The sequence below is a fragment of the Podarcis liolepis genome (assembly GCF_965112155.1).
Source record: "Podarcis liolepis genome assembly, chromosome: 7".
Taxonomy (NCBI): domain Eukaryota; kingdom Metazoa; phylum Chordata; class Lepidosauria; order Squamata; family Lacertidae; genus Podarcis; species Podarcis liolepis.
Window position 1 is genome coordinate 5233705 of NC_139561.1, and position 20251 is coordinate 5253955.

At 45.4% G+C, this 20251-nt stretch overlaps 1 protein-coding gene across 1 annotated transcript; it reads right to left on the reverse strand.

Moving 5' to 3' along the window:
* Nucleotides 1-244: 244 nt before the first annotated feature.
* ACTG2 (actin gamma 2, smooth muscle) lies at nt 245-19643 on the reverse strand. The gene is made up of 10 exons (XM_083514367.1): nt 19493-19643; nt 13826-13937; nt 9876-10037; nt 7874-8002; nt 6534-6644; nt 6171-6255; nt 4904-5065; nt 2803-2994; nt 918-1099; nt 245-493 (listed from the first exon to the last, which is right to left on the reverse strand). Exons 3-10 carry the CDS (start codon nt 9999-10001, stop codon nt 350-352), a joined length of 1131 nt encoding a protein of 376 aa, XP_083370493.1. The 5' UTR covers nt 10002-10037; nt 13826-13937; nt 19493-19643; the 3' UTR covers nt 245-349.
* Between the last annotated feature and the right edge of the window lie 608 nt (nt 19644-20251).

The following is a 20251-nucleotide window of genomic DNA, read 5'->3' on the forward strand; positions in this document are numbered from 1 at the left end:
CATTCCTTCCCCACAGAGGTAAACCTGGCCCTTCACTATATAGTTTCCATTGTATGCTGAAGACACATATTTTTATCCTAGCCCCTTTGACACCTAAAATGTATATTTTCAGAACCCACACTGCTTTTTAAAAACTGTTGTGTGTTTTAAAATGGTATTTTAAATTGTTGTAACCTGCCCTGAGCCTTAGGGTGCAAGGTAGATTACAGCAGCAACAACTACAGGGGACAAAGTGCTACAGGCAGAGTTTGAAAAACGTTTTAATGCTTATTGAAGAGTTAGAAAGAATTGCAAAAGGAGGAGGAGGAGGAAGGAGTCTCCATGCTCTAGAAGAATCTAGCTCTGGCCTCTAGAAGCACTTCCGGTGGACAATTGAAGGACCAGCCTCATCGTATTCTGGTTTGCTGATCCACATCTGCTGGAAGGTGGAGAGAGAGGCCAGGATGGAACCACCAATCCAAACAGAGTATTTACGCTCAGGAGGAGCAATGATCTGTGAAAACATTTGTAGAAGAGGGTTAATGAGTGACATTTTTGATGGTCATTTGGCTACCGAGTAAGTAAGGTGTGAGACTGAGCACAATCAAGAAGTCAGTTCTGACCTGAGGAAATGTCAAGACCCACAGCTATCATCAGATATATGCCAACTACTACAGATAGTATTAAATTTTGGATTATTTCCATAGGCATGTCAGTGGGCCAATACCCATCAGAGCATAACAGCAAAGAGTTCCCTGTGGTTGACAGTTGGAAGGGGCGCAGTCCCAAAAAGTCATGGGTAATCCCCTCCCATAGCACATTCATGGATCTTTGTTCCCATCAGTATGTGCTGTCCTGCCAGGTTGCAGGTGGGATGGGGCCGGGCGGCTGCTAAGGGACAGTATTTCAAACCCTGAAAGAAAATAGGGCAGACATGCCTTTATCTTCATTGTGCTGGGAGCCAAGGCTGTAATCTCCTTTTGCATTCTGTCTGCGATTCCAGGGTACATGGTGGTGCCTCCAGAAAGGACGTTGTTGGCATAGAGGTCTTTGCGGATGTCAATGTCGCACTTCATGATGGAATTGTAGGTGGTCTCATGAATGCCAGCAGATTCCATGCCTAGGAGGAATGGTCCAAAATCAGTAGCTTGTCCCCAGTTCAGATGGGAACTCAGTAAGACGAACTTCCTCTGGCAGTTCAGCACTGATCACTACCCAACTGAGAGGTACATAGGAAGAAACCTTCACACTGAGTCAGACTATTGCTCCATCTAGCTCTGTATTGCCTAAATAGAGCTACCAGCAGTTCTCCAAGATTTCAGACAGAGGAGACTTCCAGCCCTACCCGGAGAAACCAAAGACTGAACCTGAGCTATTCATTTGTTTTATTGCATTTATAGCCCACCATTTTTTCCGAAGGAGTTCAAAGTGGTGTCCATGGTTCTCTCCCTTCTCATTTTATCCCCACCTTACCCTGTGAGGTAGGTTAGACTGAGAGGCCGTGCTTGGCCCAAGGTGAGCTTCATGGCCCAGTGGGGATTCGAACCCTGCTCTCTCCCAGGTCCTAGTCTCACACTCTAACCACAGCACCACGCTGGCTCTCTTTTCTGCATGCAGAGCAAGTGCCTCGACCACTGAACTATGGTTGGCTTTGATGAAACTTTGGAATTAAGTTCCTTTCTGGGGAGCAGATTTGCATCCTCTCCCATCAGAGCCTTTGTAGTCAACTGGCAAAAGCCACTGCAGTTGGTTTGCCTTTAAGAGCTGTCGGTGTTTCACTGGGCTTTAAATACTACCTTCTTTTAAAAATTGCCATGGTTTTTAATTTTATTGTAGTGTAAAATTATATAATAGGAATGGGAAGAATTCATTCTCATATACAGTTTTCTTCCGTTGTTTATGGATTTTGCATTGTTGACTGAATTGTTGTTTTCTTAAGTACTGAATGCAAAATGTGTCTATAGGTTTATTCTAGCATTTTGTCAAATAAAATATTCCTTTGTCTTTTGAGATGACTGTATTTTTTGTATGGTGTTGTTAGTTACTTTGGGATTCCCTTCGGAGGGAGAAGCAAGGGATGAATAAATTGAATGCAAGAAGTAAGGCTCCATTTTCTTTTCATGACTGACTGAACTATATTCTTCTGAACTATGTATCTATTGTATAGAACAGGCAAACTCGGCCCTCCAGATGTTTTGAGACTACAATTCCCATCATCCCTGACCACTGGCCCTGTTAGGTAGGGATGATGGGAGTTGTAGTCCCAAAACGTCTGGAGGGCTGGGTTTGTCTATGCCTGGTATAGAAGTTAACAACAGGATGTTGTAAATAGATTCTATGTGCCCTAATGATAGCCAAGAGACTGATATTGATCAACTGGAATAAAGATATAATCCCCTTTAATAAATGGATTGACAATATGATAACACTTTCAACTTATGAACAGACTGCTTACAGACGTAGACTGCTTGGATAAATACAACAAAATTGGAATGAATTTATACAAAATGTAGTAGACTCTTAATATTTACATATGTATTAGCATAATAATATCTAATTTATACAAGAATGTATGGGTTAGGGTATTATTTGTATATTGTATATATTCGTATATTGTTTCTACACATTTTTGTGCCTTTTTTTATTTGCCTCACTTTATTCCTTTATAATTGAAACCTTTTCAATAAAATATTAATACCAAAAAATGATATTTCAGGTTGAAATATCACAATCAAAGAAAAGAGCCCCAAGAGAGAAGGAAATATTGTTTCCCATGCATTACTTCAGATTCTCTGACTCCAGACTCCAGAGATGCAGACTCACCTATAAAGGAAGGCTGGAAAAGAGTTTCTGGGCAACGGAATCGCTCATTGCCAATGGTGATGACTTGCCCATCAGGGAGCTCATAGCTCTTTTCCAGGGATGAGGAGGAAGCAGCTGTTGCCATCTCATTCTCAAAATCCAGAGCAACGTAGCACAGCTTCTCCTTGATGTCACGCACAATTTCTCGTTCAGCTGCGAAAGACAGAGGCATGGTATATAAATTAATAAATGAAGATGATGATATGATGGTAGATGAACTAAGATGTACCAAATTGAATTGTTTTAATTTACTTTTCCCAGTAGACACAGCCTTGGGAAATGCCCTCTGTCAAGATTCTCAGCACAATCCCACAAGGACAACTCCTAGCGAACTCTCCGCACAGTGAAAAAGGCCACAATAGTTCAAAGCGACTTAGCACTCCCTTCTATTTGCAGTGAAGGTATGCCCTAAGTCAGCCTTCCCTAACCAGGTTCTCTCCAGAGGCAGCCGTGCTGATGCGGGCTGATGGGCTATGTAGTCCAAAACGTTTGGAGGGCACCAGGTTGGGGAAGGCTGCCCCAGGTTAACAAAGCTAGGCATGATGTTGAACAGCAAGTCACACAATGCACGTACCCAAAAGAAAACACACCCATTTGTACAGTCGTCTCATATGTGGGGGGAGTACGGTATATCATATTTTTTCACACACCCACACAAGCACCATGCAATATGTAAGCTGATCTTCATAACAGAAATGAGAATGCAGACAGAATTTGTATCTCTTAATATTGGAAGACTGAAGTGACTGCCACACCCCACCAAGTGAAAGAATGGCTAAAGAAAATATGGCAAACGTTAGCATCTGTTCAAATGGAATACTCAGGAAGAGAAGTCAGAAGTCAACAAGAGAACTAGCTCCTACAATGATGGGTCCTTTTCATAAGCTATTGGAATGAAAGGGTTGAAGATAACAATGGATTGAGGTTGAATCCTGACTGACGGTCGAATAAAAGGTTGATGATGACAAGACAGAAGTACTGTTCTTGGGGGACAGGGGGTGGGCTTGTGTAGAGGACTCCATGATCCTGAATGGGGTAACTGTGCCACTGAAGGAGCAGGTGCACAGCCTGGGAGTCATTTTGGACTCACAGCTGTCCATGGAGGTACAGGTTTATTCTCTGTCCAGGGCAGCTGTCTACCAGCTCCATTTGGTACGCAGGCTGAGACCCTACCAGCCCGCAGACTGTCTTGCCAGAGTGGTGCTTGCTCTGGTTATCTCCCGCCGTGACCTGGAATCTGCAACTAATCCAGAATGCGGCAGCTAGACTGGTGACTGGGAGCGGTCACCGAGACCATATAACACCGGTCCTGAAAGATCTTCATTGGCTCCCAGTACATTTCCGAGCACAATTCAAAGTGTTGGTGCTGACCTTTAAAGCCCTAAACGGCCTCGGTCCTGTATACCTGAAGGAGCATCTCCACCCCCATCATCCAGCCCGGACACTGAGGTCCAGCTCTAAGGGCCTTCTGGCGGTTCCCTCACTGCGAGAAGTGAGGTTACAGGGCACCAGGCAGAGGGCCTTCTCAGTAGTGGCACCTGCCCTGTGGAACGCCCTCCCAGCATATGTCAAGGCAATAAACAACGATTTTACTTTTTTTACTTTTGCTCCTCCCCCTTTGTTCCTTCTTTGGTGTCCTCTGTCTTATATATACCCTACCTTAGTTATTGTTGTTGGTAATGTTAGTTTTCTTTCAATACACCTCTCTCTACCCATTTCCTCTCAGTGTGTGTGCGTGTGTCTTTATATTTTATTGTACTATTATAATTTCTAGGACTAGATGAACCTTGTGTTCCTTCCTACTCTATAATTCTATGATTCTAATGGATGGGGTAAGCCAATCCCATCTAACAAAATGTGTTATTTTCCTCCCCATTTACTTTCAAATTCCCCCCTCCAAAAAATGCAACGAGGAGACAGCGCTAAGATGTCTGAACCACATGACAATATAAAAGTGCTTATCTGAGCTTTTCTAAAAAAGTAAAATAAAGAAGAAAAACAATGCTGGAGCAGCCCCACCTAGGTCCCTGCCGTCAGCTCCAAGGATCCAGCCCCTCCTTACCAGTGGTGACAAAAGAGTAGCCCCGTTCTGTCAGGATCTTCATGAGGTAGTCTGTAAGGTCGCGGCCAGCCAGGTCAAGACGCATGATTGCGTGAGGCAGGGCGTAACCTTCGTAAATGGGCACGTTGTGAGTGACGCCGTCACCGGAGTCCAGAACAATACCTAAGGAGGAAGAGGAAGGAAGACTGTGACACAAATGTGACACAATTGACTCTTCTTACGTCAACATATTACTCAGGAAATATTGCCTGCTGTCTTGCGGGACATCTTAGGGAGAAGAAAAGGCTAAGGATTAAACCAGGGGTCAGCAAACTTTTTCTGCAGGGGGCCGCTCCACTGTCCCTCAGACCTTGTGGGGGGCCAGACTATATTTTGGAGGAAAAAAATGAACAAATTCCAATGCCCCACAAATAACCCAGAGATGCATTTTAAATAAAAGGACACATTCCACTCATGTAAAAACACAGTGATTCCCTGACCGTCCGCAGGCCGGATTTAGAAGGTGATTGGGCCTTAGTTTGCCTACCCATGGATAGCTAAGGACCAGGCAAAGGCAAACTCCGGCCCTCCAGATGTTTGGGACTATAATTCCCATCATCCCTAGCTAACAGGACCAGAGGTCAGGGATGATGAGAACTGTAGTCCCAAACATCTGGAGGGATGGAATCTGCCTGTGCCTGGATTAAACCCTACACAAATCTGGAGTTGGGTCTCTAAGACGATTGGATGGCACCTTGTACACCTCCTTCTGGCAACTTCAGCAGCCAAGGTGGTGCCAAACATATTATGCTGTTTACTTTTGCCCTTTGTCTGTGCAGCCCAGGACCTCCACACACAATGTTCAGCCCTGCGCCCCATGGGAGGTTACTTTGGTACTGCTAACACAGCAAAAAACATGGGAGGCAGCAGTTGCAAGTTATCAGTCTGCAGCCACAGCAGGCGCTGTGATTCTCTAGCAGTTTGAGTTCAACCCTGGAGGCCCACTCCATTGTCTCTGGGAATCCAATGAGCTGCCAACCATCCATATCACTGTATTGTAAAGTGCTTGGTCATCAGCACACCAGCAGGAGCAGGATGAACTCCAGGCTGCCTCTGCTATTGCACCAGTGGGCTTCCTGAATGAGTGAGGATTCGAACCCTGGTCTCGCAGGTCCTAGGACGACACTCTAACCACTACACCACACTGGCTCTCTTTCATCTCAGATTTGTGTGGACGTGCATGGAATTCAGACTTCTGAAGACTCGGCAATTGAAACTAAGCACTCACCGGTGGTGCGGCCAGATGCATAGAGGGACAACACAGCTTGGATCGCGACATACATGGCAGGGACATTAAAGGTTTCAAACATAATCTAGGAGGGGAAAAGAGAGAATGAATGGCACGCCACTCTTCCAGGGCTGGATAGAAGAGGCTTCGGTCTCGAGAGCACATTCTGCTCTCCTGCACAAATCTTACTGAAATGGAAAGGAGCTGCAGAAGGCATCTCAATGGGGCTTGTGTGGGGACCCCCCCCCCCAGCTCTGCCTCACCTCCCTTAATGGCTTCCCAAATCCACCACTTGAAGCAGATGCATCATGGCGGTACATGTTCACCGTACATTGTCCAGCTGAGCAGGAGAGGAGGTTTTACCTGGGTCATCTTTTCTCGGTTTGCCTTAGGGTTCAGGGGTGCCTCTGTCAGAAGTGTGGGGTGCTCTTCAGGAGCCACTCGCAGTTCATTGTAGAAAGAATGGTGCCAAATCTGGGCAAAGTGGACAAACAAGAGTTGCCTGCAACGTGCCAAGCTTTGTCTCGCCTGACTTCATTCTCAACACGTCACAAGCGTTCAGGTTGGCCAGAGATTGTGAAAAGACTCCATAATGTTACATCCATCTTTGGGTCTTGCCTGTCATGCCCAGCTGGTGCTGCTGACTCAGATAAGCCATTTTTTATTTGTATGCTACTGCTATCAGGCACGCTTTCCCTTAAAGCAAAATAACCTGGTCAATTTGCCTCTATGGGGGGGGGGGGTTGCTCAGGAAACGCAGTCATTCCTCAGACCAATGCCACTGTCATTCCTCCATAATGCCCAAACACATATGTTCCATAACTGTGAATCTTTCATGACTGAATGGCACTAATTCTATCATAAAGCCTAGCAACCTGAATACAGATCAGATTGTGCAGTATCACATGGACCTGGGGCAAGGGCCTGGAGAATTGCTTTCCTTACATGGACCTCATTGGATCTTAAGATCCAAGCCAGGCATAGGCAAACTCGGCCCTCCAGATGTTTTGGGACTACAACTCCCATCATCCCTAGCTAACAGGTCAGGGATGATGGGAACTGTAGTCCGAAAACATCCTGAGGACCGAGTTTGCCTATGCCTGATCCAAGCCATAAAGTCTGGTCACCCCAGGTGCTAAGATCAGATACGCTAGGGTCCAAAGAAGTACAGAGGATGGTGACTATATGCACTAATACTTTAAAGCTTTTTTGGTGGGGAAGAGAAGCAAAATACTTTATTTATAAAATGGAAGTAGGTACTTAGCAGACTCAGGCCATCATCACGTCATTAAGTTTGGTGTGTCGTGTCTTCAGACCATCACATTGGCTCAGCTAAATGACCGATTATTCTCTAGCCACTGTTATGTATGAAATTCCTCTAATTCCTACAATACCTCTGGAATTGGTTGAAAATGCAATTGGAAAGCCACAGAATCTAGCAAGAAATTTATCAATTGCCATTCATATGTTATCCAATTATTTGTTTGATCATATCAAATGATACAATATTATTACAAACTCGCAGAAACATCAAGGCTGGAGAAGGAAGGTTTAGTAGATGCTCTGCTGTAATACACATTATACAAGACTCTGAGAAGTTATTTTATTTCCTGGCTATTGTCTGTGTTTTTCTATTTTAATTAAAAAAACCCCTCCCATTCAAAATCTGAATTAAAAAGTTAACGAAGAGGAGAGTTTGTCACCTTTTCCATATCGTCCCAGTTGGTGATAATGCCGTGCTCAATGGGGTACTTGAGGGTCAGGATCCCCCTCTTGCTCTGGGCTTCGTCCCCGACGTAGCTGTCTTTCTGGCCCATCCCCACCATCACACCCTAGGAACCAAGAAGAGGAACATCATAAACTCCCCTCTTCATCCTTCTCCCACTCATCTGCCACCAACATAACTTCTCCCTTCTGAAGACCATTTAGAATTCGCCCTGCTCCAACCCACTTAGAACCATATGAGGACAGACTGGAAAATATGTTTTTCAATGAATAAGCAAATAAATAATAAGAAGGTGAAGTTTTATATTGGGTAGGAGTGTGGTGCACCAGGGAATCCTCAATTCAAATCTCAGCTTGATCACATGCTCAAGGTAAGTTTTGGCATTCTGCCTCACAGCACTCTTCATTCCACCCTGCTAAATGGGAACCATTATGTTGGCCTTCACAAGTCTCATTTCCCAGAATATGGACTATTTCAGCCTCACTGATAGAATGACAAGGACCAGATCTTGAAGATCAATTACTCTTCCTCCCTACAGACATGGCAAGGTTCTCATTTGGCAAGCACCTGGTCACTTCCTGCATGGCATTAATGCAGTCACATGAATAGCTGTGAAAAGTCAAGGAAAGCTGTGAGTCAAGGGAACTTGCCACAGCCAGTTCAGCCACAGACTGAGTCATTTCCAAGGATTCTCACATGGGCAGTGCTTTTTTATTTATTTATAAGGTGCTGGAACTCACCCTGAAGTTGTTCCAGTAAGTGTTACACTTTTAAGGGGGGGGGGGAGGTGTCAGTACTGCATACCCTTGAGCAGCCCCAGAAAAAAAGCACTGCACACGGGAAAGCTTAACCTGTCAGAGTCCTTTGCCCACAAACAGTTGCCTGTGACCAAAACATTCAAAACAGATCCTCTTCTATCTTATTCAATCAAATAATTTGCTGGAATCTTTTCCCTGCTGAATTTCTGATGTGGCTGGCTCTGAACTCCCGTGATTCTGCTACCCTGGTATTTTCCAAGTATTGGTAAATTTACTCTACCAGTTCTTTAAAGGGGGGGGGGCAGGAGAGAGACTTTGCAAAGCTCTGGGATACTCTAAAAGTGAAAAAGCTGCCAGACTTTCAGCAAATCTCAAGGTGCATTTAGCTGATGAAATATGGGGTCCTACAGTAACTTACATGAGAGTTTCTGGTCTATGAAACTACCAATTTCTTACATCCAAACACATTTAGTTGTACAATTACTTCATACTATGACCTTTGAATACGTATTCTATTGATGGTTCCTAATAAACTGTAGTGCTCCTTTTCTTTTTGATGTAAGATTTATAGATCTTCATCTTGTGCTTCTTTGGATAATTCATTTGTATACTTATACTTTTGGTAATAATAAATTTTATCCCATGTCTATGCCATGCATCAGCCTTTGCCAAGCTGGCGCCCTCCAGATGTTTTGTACATGCTGGCTGAGGCTGATGGGAGTTATAAGGGGAATCTACACACATATAAAAACTATTCTGAAAATGGCTTTTTAAAAATACATTGAATTTTCCATAAGGCTCCCTATTGCCATCTAATGCCACATTGTATATTACATTTAAAACACACTTAAAATGTTTTATTTGCAGCTGTATAGCTGAGTCCATAGTCCAAGGCTGGACTTAGACACATCAAAGAAGTGTTTCAGTTTAAAGTGTTGTAAATTTAAACAGGTAGAGAAAAACGGGATTCCACAATGCCATTTGGTGGCACAATGTTATATTGCACATACAACGCATATAAATTGCTTTTTCTTTACCAGTCTAACTGAGTCCCAGCTCTGAGCAGTGCTATTTTTCTAGAAAAAGAGGTGCCGGAACTCACCATGAATCCCTCCCCTGTTCTCTTGTAATAGCAATGGCGTCCACCTGAGATGTGCCCTGAGTTCCAGCTGAAAAAAAATCCCTGATTAGAAGTACCCAAAGGGAACTCTGTGCACAAACCTGGTGACGTGGGCGACCCACAATGGATGGGAAAACGGCACGGGGGGCATCGTCACCGGCGAACCCAGCCTTGCACAGCCCAGAGCCGTTGTCACAAACAAGGGCGGTTGTCTCCTCTTCACACATGGCTTCGACTGACGGTGGTGCTGGGACACAGGAGACCTGGAAGAGGGAAGATCAGGAAGGACATGTAGGGACTGTGCAGGAGGGGTCTTTGTTGGTGAAAGCAAGAGGCATCATTAGGCAAAGGCATCAGACAGAAGATGCTACAGGGAGTGACAATGAGGGGTTTGAAGACGGAGATGTGTGCACTTTGCCCTCCAAGCTAGCCGGATCTCCTCTCACCAGCGTTGAGTTGGAGTTGCTATTATAGTGGGCAGTCACTGCATATCTGGGGAGAACACACATGCTTTTTACACAGTGGGTTGATCATTCCTTGAAAAACCCATTTTCTTTCTGAGGTAGAGGAGGAGGGGGAATTCGATCCAAGATTCACTTGTAATCTCACTGTATACAATTTGTACAAGTGACAATAAAGTATTTCAATTAAAGCTGAAGCTATCAAATCTGCTCTTTTCAAAACAATATGCGAACCCAAAAACAGAATCATCCTTCAGAATTCATGCTCATCTGAATTTTGTGATGCAGTTTGCCAACCAGCGCTTACAAAAATGCATATACTAAGGGAAAGTGCACATAAAAATTAATATATTATTGAAAATGACATACAAAACCGCATCCTATTGGGGGATGTTGCATACAACTGCATACAAAAATATGTTTATTAGGATGAATTTGCACTAATCATAGAATGCTATAGTTGTAGAGTTGGAATCTTGTGTTTTGGCTCAGGCAGCCCTGAATGAAGGACAGGCAGAAGGGGAGTCAATTATGTTGCAAGCATGAAACACAGAGACTGGCCAAAGAACTGACTTGGCGGCAGCCAGTGAATCCAACCGTGAGAGGATACCCCATAAAGCATGTTTGCAGTGCAGATTTAGCTTGACAGTCATTTCGTTTCTGCAAGGGACCTGCTCTGGGGCCTGTACCTCTGTGAGGGTGGATGGCTAGCAGAATTATCACCGGGATATATACAGTATATATATATTAAAGAAATTGTCCAGTAGCACCTTAGAGACCAACTAAGTTTGTTCTTGGTACTGTATAAGCTTTTGTGTGAATGCACACGGCTTCAGATAAGAACTTCTTCGTATCTGAAGAAGTGTGCATGCACACAAAAGGTTATACCAAGAACAAATTTAGTTGGTCTCTAAGGTGCTACTGGACAACATATATATGGTATATATACTGCATCAGACCAACACAGCTACCTACCTGAATCTATCACCAGGATGTTCACCAAAATGCCATTCTTGGGATTCTTTGAGGGGAGCCATGATAGTTTTGCTGGCATAAAACAGCTAAAGGTTTTTGATGGCCCTATTGTGATCAGAAAGAATTTGTCCCCTTGACCCAACCTGGTGCCCGCCATATGCTTTGGACTACAATGACCATCATAGTATACAAGGGCTGATGTTGTAGTGCAGAACATCTGGAGGGTCCAAGGCTGGGCAAGACTGCTTTAGCAACTTTGGGGCTATCCTCCAATTCCTTTTCAAGGCACCAACCGAAAACATCAAGGGATGCAACCCATCCATTGGAGCAAACTGCAGAGACACAGAAGGCCAGACGGAAAACCACTTAGCAATACTTAGTGTGAGCAGGAGAATCATGGCAAGTAAGCCCCATATGTCATGAAGCTGAGCTGATGGGGAGCTCATGATTTAGCTGGTCTCTGGACAGGTGACTCTGAAACAAATAGGACCCTCCTTTGATTGTTTCCATTCACAAAAGCTGGGGAAACAACTGCAAGCTTCAGGAAGCAGCTGAAATGATTGAAGCATCCACTCTCGCTTATAAAAATGGAATGGATAAGTTCATGGAGCCCAGGGCTTGGCCATTACCCACAGTACATATGTGGAGACTCTGTGCAGAGGCAGTATACCCAATGCTATTTTTCTAGAAAAAAGGTGCCAGAACTCACCGTGAATGCCTCCCTTGTTCTCGTATAACGACAATGTCATACACCTGAGAGGTGCCGGAACCCAGTTCCAATGAGTTCCAGCTGAAAACCCCCCCGAGTATACTACTGAATGCCGGATGCTGAAATCAACAGGGGAAAGCCAGGCCAACAATTGCATGCCTGCCTGCCCTGCTTCCCAGTGGGGCGGCCCCTCTTGCGAACTGATTGTTGTACTAGATGAGTCTTGCTTGGCCTGATCCAGCAAGGAATTCCCCTCTTCCAGCCAGCTCCTCCACATCTGACACCCTGCCCTTCACATCTCATCCCTTGCCTAAGGTGCCATCGTGACCAGAAGACAGCTGCCTCGACTTCCCTGCTGTTGCCATGGCTTGTTCCACTAATTCAGCTTTGACACATTCTTGTTCAAATGCCACTCAGGTTTAAGGTTTTTATGTAAATGAGACCATTTCCAAAGAATCAAAGATTGACGTGACTATATATCTCAGGGCATCTGCAGAGCAGGTGGTGAGAGTCTCATCTTATTTAATTAATTAATGTATTTCTTGCATTTATATCCCGCCTTTCCTCTAAGGAGCTCAAGGGGTTCTCTTCCCGCACCCCCCATTTCTCCTCACAACGACCCTGTGAGGTAGTTCAGGCTAAGAGTAAGTGACCGGCCCAAGGTCTGCCAGGTCCAAGCCAGGCCACTGCAGCTACTCCACCACAGTGGCTGTCTTGAAGTGTGTTCTTAATGTTGTACACCACCCTGGGGTCTTTTGATGAAAGGCAGTATATAAGTTGAATAAATAAAATAACAAATACTAAATAAAAGTGGGCCCCCAAGGAAGATGACTTAACTGGACCTGGGCTCACCAACCCTCAGACTCTGATTCTTTTCCTAATTCCAGGATTTTACCAGAGGGAGGTGGCACAGAGCAGGTGCAGAGTACAGTTGCTTTCATGCTGGGTTTCTGCACAAGAGTTTTCACACACCAGAGATTTTGGATCACTTTACTTCAGATTTCCTTCCCTGGAGGATGCAATTGTATCACATACTTATATTTTCCTTTTCTAACACGCAAGCCTTGTTCTGTGTCCTCTGGAATTTTTCTAAATTTTCCGCAAGCTGCAGGCATGAATCAGAGAGCAAGCCTGGCATCCCACGCCAGGACTCTGGGCGAGAGTAAACAGAAACACGAGGTTTCTCACAAGCTTTTCCCAAAAATGGAAATAATCTCTCCAACCCCTGGCTTCCAAAGGGAAAAAAGGCCCCTCCCCACATATTTCCTTCAGATTCAGGCACACCAGCCTGCTTTTATCATGTAAAGAAAGATGAAACAGTCACAGCTAATACTAATTTCAGCAAGTATTGAAAATAAAGCAGCTGTATGGAATCAATAACTGGGTGGGGGAGGGGTTAGCCCTAGGCAATCAATAACATGTGACAGATAATCTCAAATTATTTAGCATCCACAGGAATAGTAGTCAAAAACCTCTGGCTTTCTCCAAAAGTGGTATCCAAAACACCAGGTTGCGCTTTTAAAAAACAGCAACGACTTGACACCCTGATTGCATATTGGACCATAAACCCAAGAAGTCCCGGTCTTTCCCTCTGCCTCCAAAGTGTGCTGTGGAGAGAGGCAAGCCACAGCCGCTAACACTTGCACAAAGACAGCCTTGCACAACCCTTGCACAAAGACAGCCACAAAAACCGGCAGAAACCTTCAATGAAGCGGCAGAGCTTAGGGCCACTCACTCCTCCCAGAGGCACGCACAGGGAGCAATGTTCAGGCGCATTCCAAACCTGGCCAGCCAGCAACGTGGGTCCCAAGTCTCCCTTGCCATGCACGACTCCTGCCTTGCCCCTGAAGGAGGCAGTTTCCAAGAAGAGGGTTCATGCAAGCGGAATCTTTCTGCAGCTACTCACCAAGTGCACAGGAAAACTCCTTTCCTCGGGGACTCTGTTCTGACGATGCCTTTGGTATAAATACCAGTGAGACTATAAAACCTCAGAGGCGGATCTTCTCCAAGCCAAGACCCTAAAAAGGCCAATGGATAGTATGTTAGCCATATAAGGTGTTTTATTTCATTATATTGACCTTGGGCTGGTGGTAGAACAGAGCCCGGTGAATTATTATCTTCAGAAAAATGTATGCAGGAAAAAAGTTGGGAAGCAACGCCTCATTTGTGAACTGACTCCTTTTATGCTACACTTCAGTAAACAAGTGAGGGGCAAGTCCTTATAAGCTGCACGGGGAGAGGAAGTGGCAGCCGGTCCAGGGACAGAGGTGAGAAAGTTACCAAGAATGGCCAGAGTCAGACCAAGACATTCTGGTTCCACAAGCAGGAAATCCAAAGGCACACCCTTCCTCTTCAGTATCAAGGGCCCAATCCACTGAGACAGGAGTGGACAGGGTCATGATATGGCACCCTAAGCAAAGACAAAATTTGGCACGCCCCTAAATATTTCCTATTTTCACAGTTGCTTTTTATGGATCTTCTCAATAGGTACCCATGCAAATGTAAGTTGTTGTTGTTGTTGAGCCAGGGTGTGTGTGTGTGTCCACACTGCCCTAAATCCAGCACTGACTGGAAGGTCTAACTCTTCACACAGCGCACACTTGAACTATGGAACTCACTCCCACAGGCCACCAGCCTAGACGGCTTTAAAAGAGGATTAGACCAGGGGTCAGCAACCATTTTCAGCCGTGGGCCAGTCCACTGTCCCTCATACCAGGTGGGGGGCAGACTATAAATGAATTCCTGTGCCCCACAAATAAACCAGGGATGCATTTTAAATAAAAGGACACATTCTACTCATGTAAAAACACGCTGATTCCCGGACCGCCTGCGGGCCGGATTTAGAAGGCGATTAGGCCTCATCCGGCCCCCGGTCCATAGGTTGCCTACCCCTGGATTAGACAGATTCATAGAGCAGAAGGCCTTTGATGGCGATTGGCTGTGATTGCTCTGCTCTGCCTCCGTGATCTGAAGCAGTTATGTTTCTGAATACTAGTTGCTGGAAACTGCAAGAGAGGAGCGTGCTCTTGTGCTTCGGTTCCACTTGTGGGGTTCCCACAGGCATCTGGTTGACCACTGGATCAGGCCCATGGCATCCTGCTCTCACAGTGGCCCAACTGATGCCTGTGGGAAACCTGCAAGCGGGATTTGAGCGTGAGAGCCCTGGCCTTTCCTGTAGCTCTTAGCAGCTGGTATCCAGAAGCATTGTTGACCCCAGCCATGGAGGCAGAACAGAGCCACTGTAACTGTGATAACCTGCTGCTCTATGGAATTATCTAATCGTTTTCTAAAAGCCATCCAAGTTGGTGGCCATTACGGATTCCTGTAGCAGTGAGTCCCCTAGTTTAACCATGTACTGTGTGAAGGACTTTCTTTTATCTGCCGTTAATTTTTCAAACATTCAGCTTCAGTGGATGTTGAGGAGTTCTCGTGTTCTGGTTGAAGGATAAAAACTTTTCTTTATCCACTTTCTCCATGCCATGCATGATTTTATAAACTTATTTCATGTCGCCTCTTACTCACCATTTTTCTAAACTGAAAAGTCCTAAATGCTGCAACCTCTCATCATATGTGAGTCGCTCCCTCCCCTTGATCATCTTGGTTGCCCTTCAAAATACCCTTTCTGAGGTGAGGCAACCAGAACTGTAGACAGAAACCACGGAGGGTAAAAGGTCTTGGAGCAGTGGCTCCCAAATAGCTTAGTACTGCAGACACCTGTTTTTCAAAAGCCAAGGCACAGACTTTTGAATGTTCTTTTGAACATTTTGATATCTCCATGGTTGTTTTGGAGGGGACTCTTGAGAGGCCAACGGACTGCAAGAAGATAAAACCTCTCCATTCTTAAGGAAATCAGCCCTGAGTGCTCACTGGAAGGACAGATCCTGAAGCTGAGGCTCCAGTACTTTGGCCACCTCATGAGAAGAGAAGACTCCCTGGAAAAGACCCTGATGTTGGTAAAGATGGAGGGCACAAGGAGAAGGGGACGACAGAGGACAAGATGGGTGGACAGTGTTCTCGAAGCTACCAGCATGAGTTTGACCAAACTGCGGGAGGCAGTGGAAGACAGGAGTGCCTGGCGTGCTCTGATCCATGGGGTCACGAAGAGTCGGACACGACTAAACGACTAAACAACAACAACAATGGTTGTTTTTGTTCTGTGAGTGATGCCACGGACCTCCTGGGTGGGTTTTGCAGACCTCCTGGTGTCCGCTGACCACCAATGGGAAACTCTGCCATCAAAAATAAAAAGGATTTTGTGTGCCACCAAAAGAACACAGTATGTTGCTCCTGCGGGGGGGGGGGAGTGTTTCACAGCTGTGGTGCTACCACTAAGCAGGCTCGCTCCTCAGTTGCCCCCTACCTCACATGCTGGGGGTCCCTGGAGGAGAGCTTGCAAAGGTTACCCAAGCGCCCCAGAAGCTCATGGTGGAAAAGGTGGTCCTCCACCTGGTTCCCTGGCTCCAAGCAACACAGAGTATTCAAGGCAGAGGGCCTTCTCAGCAGTGGCACCTGCCCTGTGGAACGCTCTCCCAACAGATGTCAAGGAAATAAACAACTACCTGACTTTTAGAAGACATCTGAAGGCAGCCCTGTTTAGGGAAGTTTTTAATGTTTGATGTTTTATCGTGTTTTTAATATTTTGTTGAGAGCCGCACAGAATGGCTGGGGAAACCCAGCCAGATGGGTGGGGTATAAATATATTATTATTATTATTATTATTATTATTATTATTATTATTATTATTATATGGGCCTGGGGACAGGGAGAAAGCCCAGGAAGCTGTTTCAGCACCAGCAAGGTAGATGCCCCTCTTGCCTAGTTGCAGGGCACTTCCAGACTATCACTATTTTCCAGGAGGATTCAGTCACGTACCATGCAATTCAGGTTGCGTAACTGAAGTTGACTGGGAGGCCTTGCAACCAACTTCCCCCAAAGATCAGGCTTTGTGCAGAAAGGGAAGTGACAAGGAAAGGCACTGAATGCCTCTTGGGCAACTAGTACAGGATTCTGTATAGCTGACTAGCAGTGCCACTCTGATGGCACTCAAGATTTGCTCTGGCCCCTTGATCATTTTGGCTACTCTTTTCTACACCTTTCCCAGCTCTAGAATACCACATTTGAGACGCAGGGACCAGAACTGAACTCAGCCTTCCAGGTGGATGTTAATAGTGGAGTCACACCCCGGGTATATATAATGGCATTACGATATCAGCAGCTTTCTTTCCCAAATTGTTCTCTAGCATGCTCTTCGCCTGTTTCCGAGCAGCCCCACATTGCACCACTGTTTTCCTCAAGCTATCGGTCCCAACCCCGAGACCCAGCTCAGCATATACACGAAGGCGGGTCACGGGTGCTTCTCCACTTTGATGGCCACCTCAATAGGTCCCAGGAGCATTTCACAACCTCTCTTTGTTTTAGCTGTGCTGAACCATTTGCTATTATCAGCAAACTTGGTCACATTATTTGTTTCATTAATGAATTGCTTCCTACGAGGCATCTCAGTGCAATTTGCAATGCAGCAAAAGCATATATGAAGCAATAACTTACATACGTGTATTGCAAGGGTTGACCTTGATAACCCTTGTGCACCTTCCAACACCGCAATTCTGTGACTGTATGAAAATCTTATCATGTGATAAACTTAGCCTCCTCAGAGGAAATGCCACAATCTTCCCTTAAAAACAGTTAAAACCATGTCTCATGTAAAAAAATTTAAAAAACAAAAACAAACAGCAATTACATATAAAACAATTAAAATGCTTTAACAAATCAATGTAATGACTCCATAAGCATAACAGGGCAGCTAAGGAGCAACTAGATTTGCCAAATTTTTGGTGGTCCCCCATGCCCCTGAGGTTTGGTTGGCCTTTATTGTGCCTGAGCCTATAATGGGCCTGTGGTACTCCCTGCCAATGTAAGTTTGACAGGAGCAATCCTGTATGGAGCAGGAAGTTACTACTAGATGCAGAAACACTAAGGAGAATCCTTCTCACTAAAGCTGCAGAGGATCTTTGCTAACAGGACTTACTTCTGAGTAAACATAATATAAGCATGGTGTGAGGTGAGTAAAGAGATTGCCAGGCGATGAAGAGCTATATTAAGCGCTGTGTGAAGCTACTGCTTTAATTTAACCCCAAACATATGGAGGAGGCCAGGTTGGCGAAGTCTGCCTTAAAAGATCCAACCAGAGGCTGAGAAACTCCCTGCTGCCTTTTTAAGGAAAATAAATGTACACAGTAGCCAGGCAGAGCCTCCCAGGAGTGGGCAGCAGCAGCAGCAGCAGCAAAAGAGGGAGGCAAGAGTTGCAGATAGATGCTGATAGCTCACAGTGGTGAAGGGAAGCCTCCTTGAGACCTGGGAACAGGCAGAGGGATCAACAGTATGCAACAGATTGTGCAATCTATGGTGCAGCAAACAGTGCAGCAACCTGCTTACGCATTCTCTCGTGCAACAATGTTCCACAAAATATTTCACCCATGGAGCAAGTATAAATTGAAATGACTTTAGCACAGCACTACACTGGATACGGGGACGCGGGTGGTGCTGTGGGTTAAACCACAGAGCCTAGGACTTGCCAATCAGAAGGTCGGCGGAGTGAGCTCCCGTTGTTTGGTCCCTGCTCCTGCCAACCTAGCAGTTCGAAAGCACGTCAAAGTGCAAGTAGATAAATAGGTACCGCTCCGGCGAGAAGGTAAATGGTGTTTCCGTGCGCTGCTCTGGTTTGCCAGAAGCGGCTTTGTCATGCTGGCCACATGACCCAGAAGCTGTACGCTGGCTCCCTCGGCCAATAAAGCGAGATGAGCGCCACAACCCCAGAGTCGGTCATGACTGGACCTAATGGTCAGGGGTCCCTTTACCTTTACACTGGATCCGCCCCAGAGCCATGTTTAACAAACATTATTTTATTGTGTTTTTGTTGTTGCTGCTGCTGTGGCTGCTATTGTTAATGCCAATAAAACAAACAGAACATCAAAAAGCAACCTAAACTAAAAAACCCGTGCCAGTTGGGGAGGAGTGGGTCAGCAGTCGTCGGTTATGCTCACATTCAGTTGATGGAGGGGATGGGTATCATAAAATACCTCTAAATTCCATATGGGCTTATCATACAGCTCGGAAATTATCTGACTTCTCTAATTAGTGTTGTGGGTTTGGGGGATCCATCTGGAAAATGTCCTGAGTTCTTCCTCATTCTGGTGGTCTGGTACCCAGTGAGGGTTAGAATCTAACAGAGGTTGCTGGACTTGTCAGACAATTTTTTTTGTAAGACATTGACCTTAGCTGGCTGCTTAAGTGTCTTCATTAGCATCCCAAAATAATGATGGGGCCTCCAGGCTAAGGGAGGGGCATGCAAAACTGCTCACACCAGTGTCTAGAATGCATGGGGCAAGCAGAAGTCTTGATGAGCCCAGAGACCTGCTTGCTCTGGGCTGGATCCAAATGGAGAAACAAGTTCTAATGGGATCTTAATGCTGTGAGCTCCTCCACCTTATGCTCAGGTTGTACAAGGTGTGACCGGAAAGTTCAACGAATGGTCACAGAAATCGGACAGCGAGAAATATTTAAGCATACATACCTTACAGGCCTTGAGAGTAGGCCCCCTCTGATACAATGCACCGCTGACAACGTTCGTAGAACTGTTGGAAACTTCTGGAGAAGTCCTCTTTTTGTACTGCTTTCAGTTCCCTCGTCACAGCAGCATGGACGTGTGAAATGTTGGGAAATCTGTGCCCTTTCAGTACAAATTTCAGTTTTGGAAAAAGAAAGAAATCCAGTGAGGCCAGATTGGGAAAATATGGAGGGTGGGACAACTCAGTAACCTCAGTAATGATTTCATGTGGAAAATGCAATTTTTCCGCCATCATTTGGACGGACAAACGCCAATCATGCATCAATAACTTGTGGACTCTGTCGACATTTGCCGCCGTTCTGCTCATCGATGGTTTGCCAGACAGAGGGTCATCTTCAATGGTTTGCTGCCCTTCATGGAAACGCTTAACCACTCATACGCTGTCTTTTGAGTTACAGCTTCATCTCCATCCACAATTGTGAGCATTCCGTGGGTTTCCGATGCCAATTGGATGTTCGAATATTTCTCGCTGTCCGATTTCTGTGACCATTTACCGACCTTTCCGGTCACCCCTTATACATATGTATAAATAAAACCATATATCCTAAAGGTGCCACCGTTCGCAACCAGAGGTACCACTGTGATAGCAACACACAAGAAGCTGCCTTTTACCAAGCAGGGGCAAAACTAGGCTTTATTTCATCTGGGTCAAAGACTCAGTTTGGTACCCCCCCCCATTTGCATACACAGAGAGAGAGGCTGGGA

Bases quoted from the DNA above. Each gene is read 5' to 3' on its own strand.
- ACTG2 (XM_083514367.1), bottom strand. From the start codon at position 10,001: ATGTGTGAAGAGGAGACAACCGCCCTTGTTTGTGACAACGGCTCTGGG. The intron at 6,256-6,533 runs GTAAAACCTCCT...TTCCCCTCCTAG, and splicing joins ACCGAGAAAAGATGACCCAG to ATTATGTTTGAAACCTTTAA. The intron at 2,995-4,903 runs GTAAGGAGGGGC...TGTCTTTCGCAG, and splicing joins CTACTCTTTTGTCACCACTG to CTGAACGAGAAATTGTGCGT.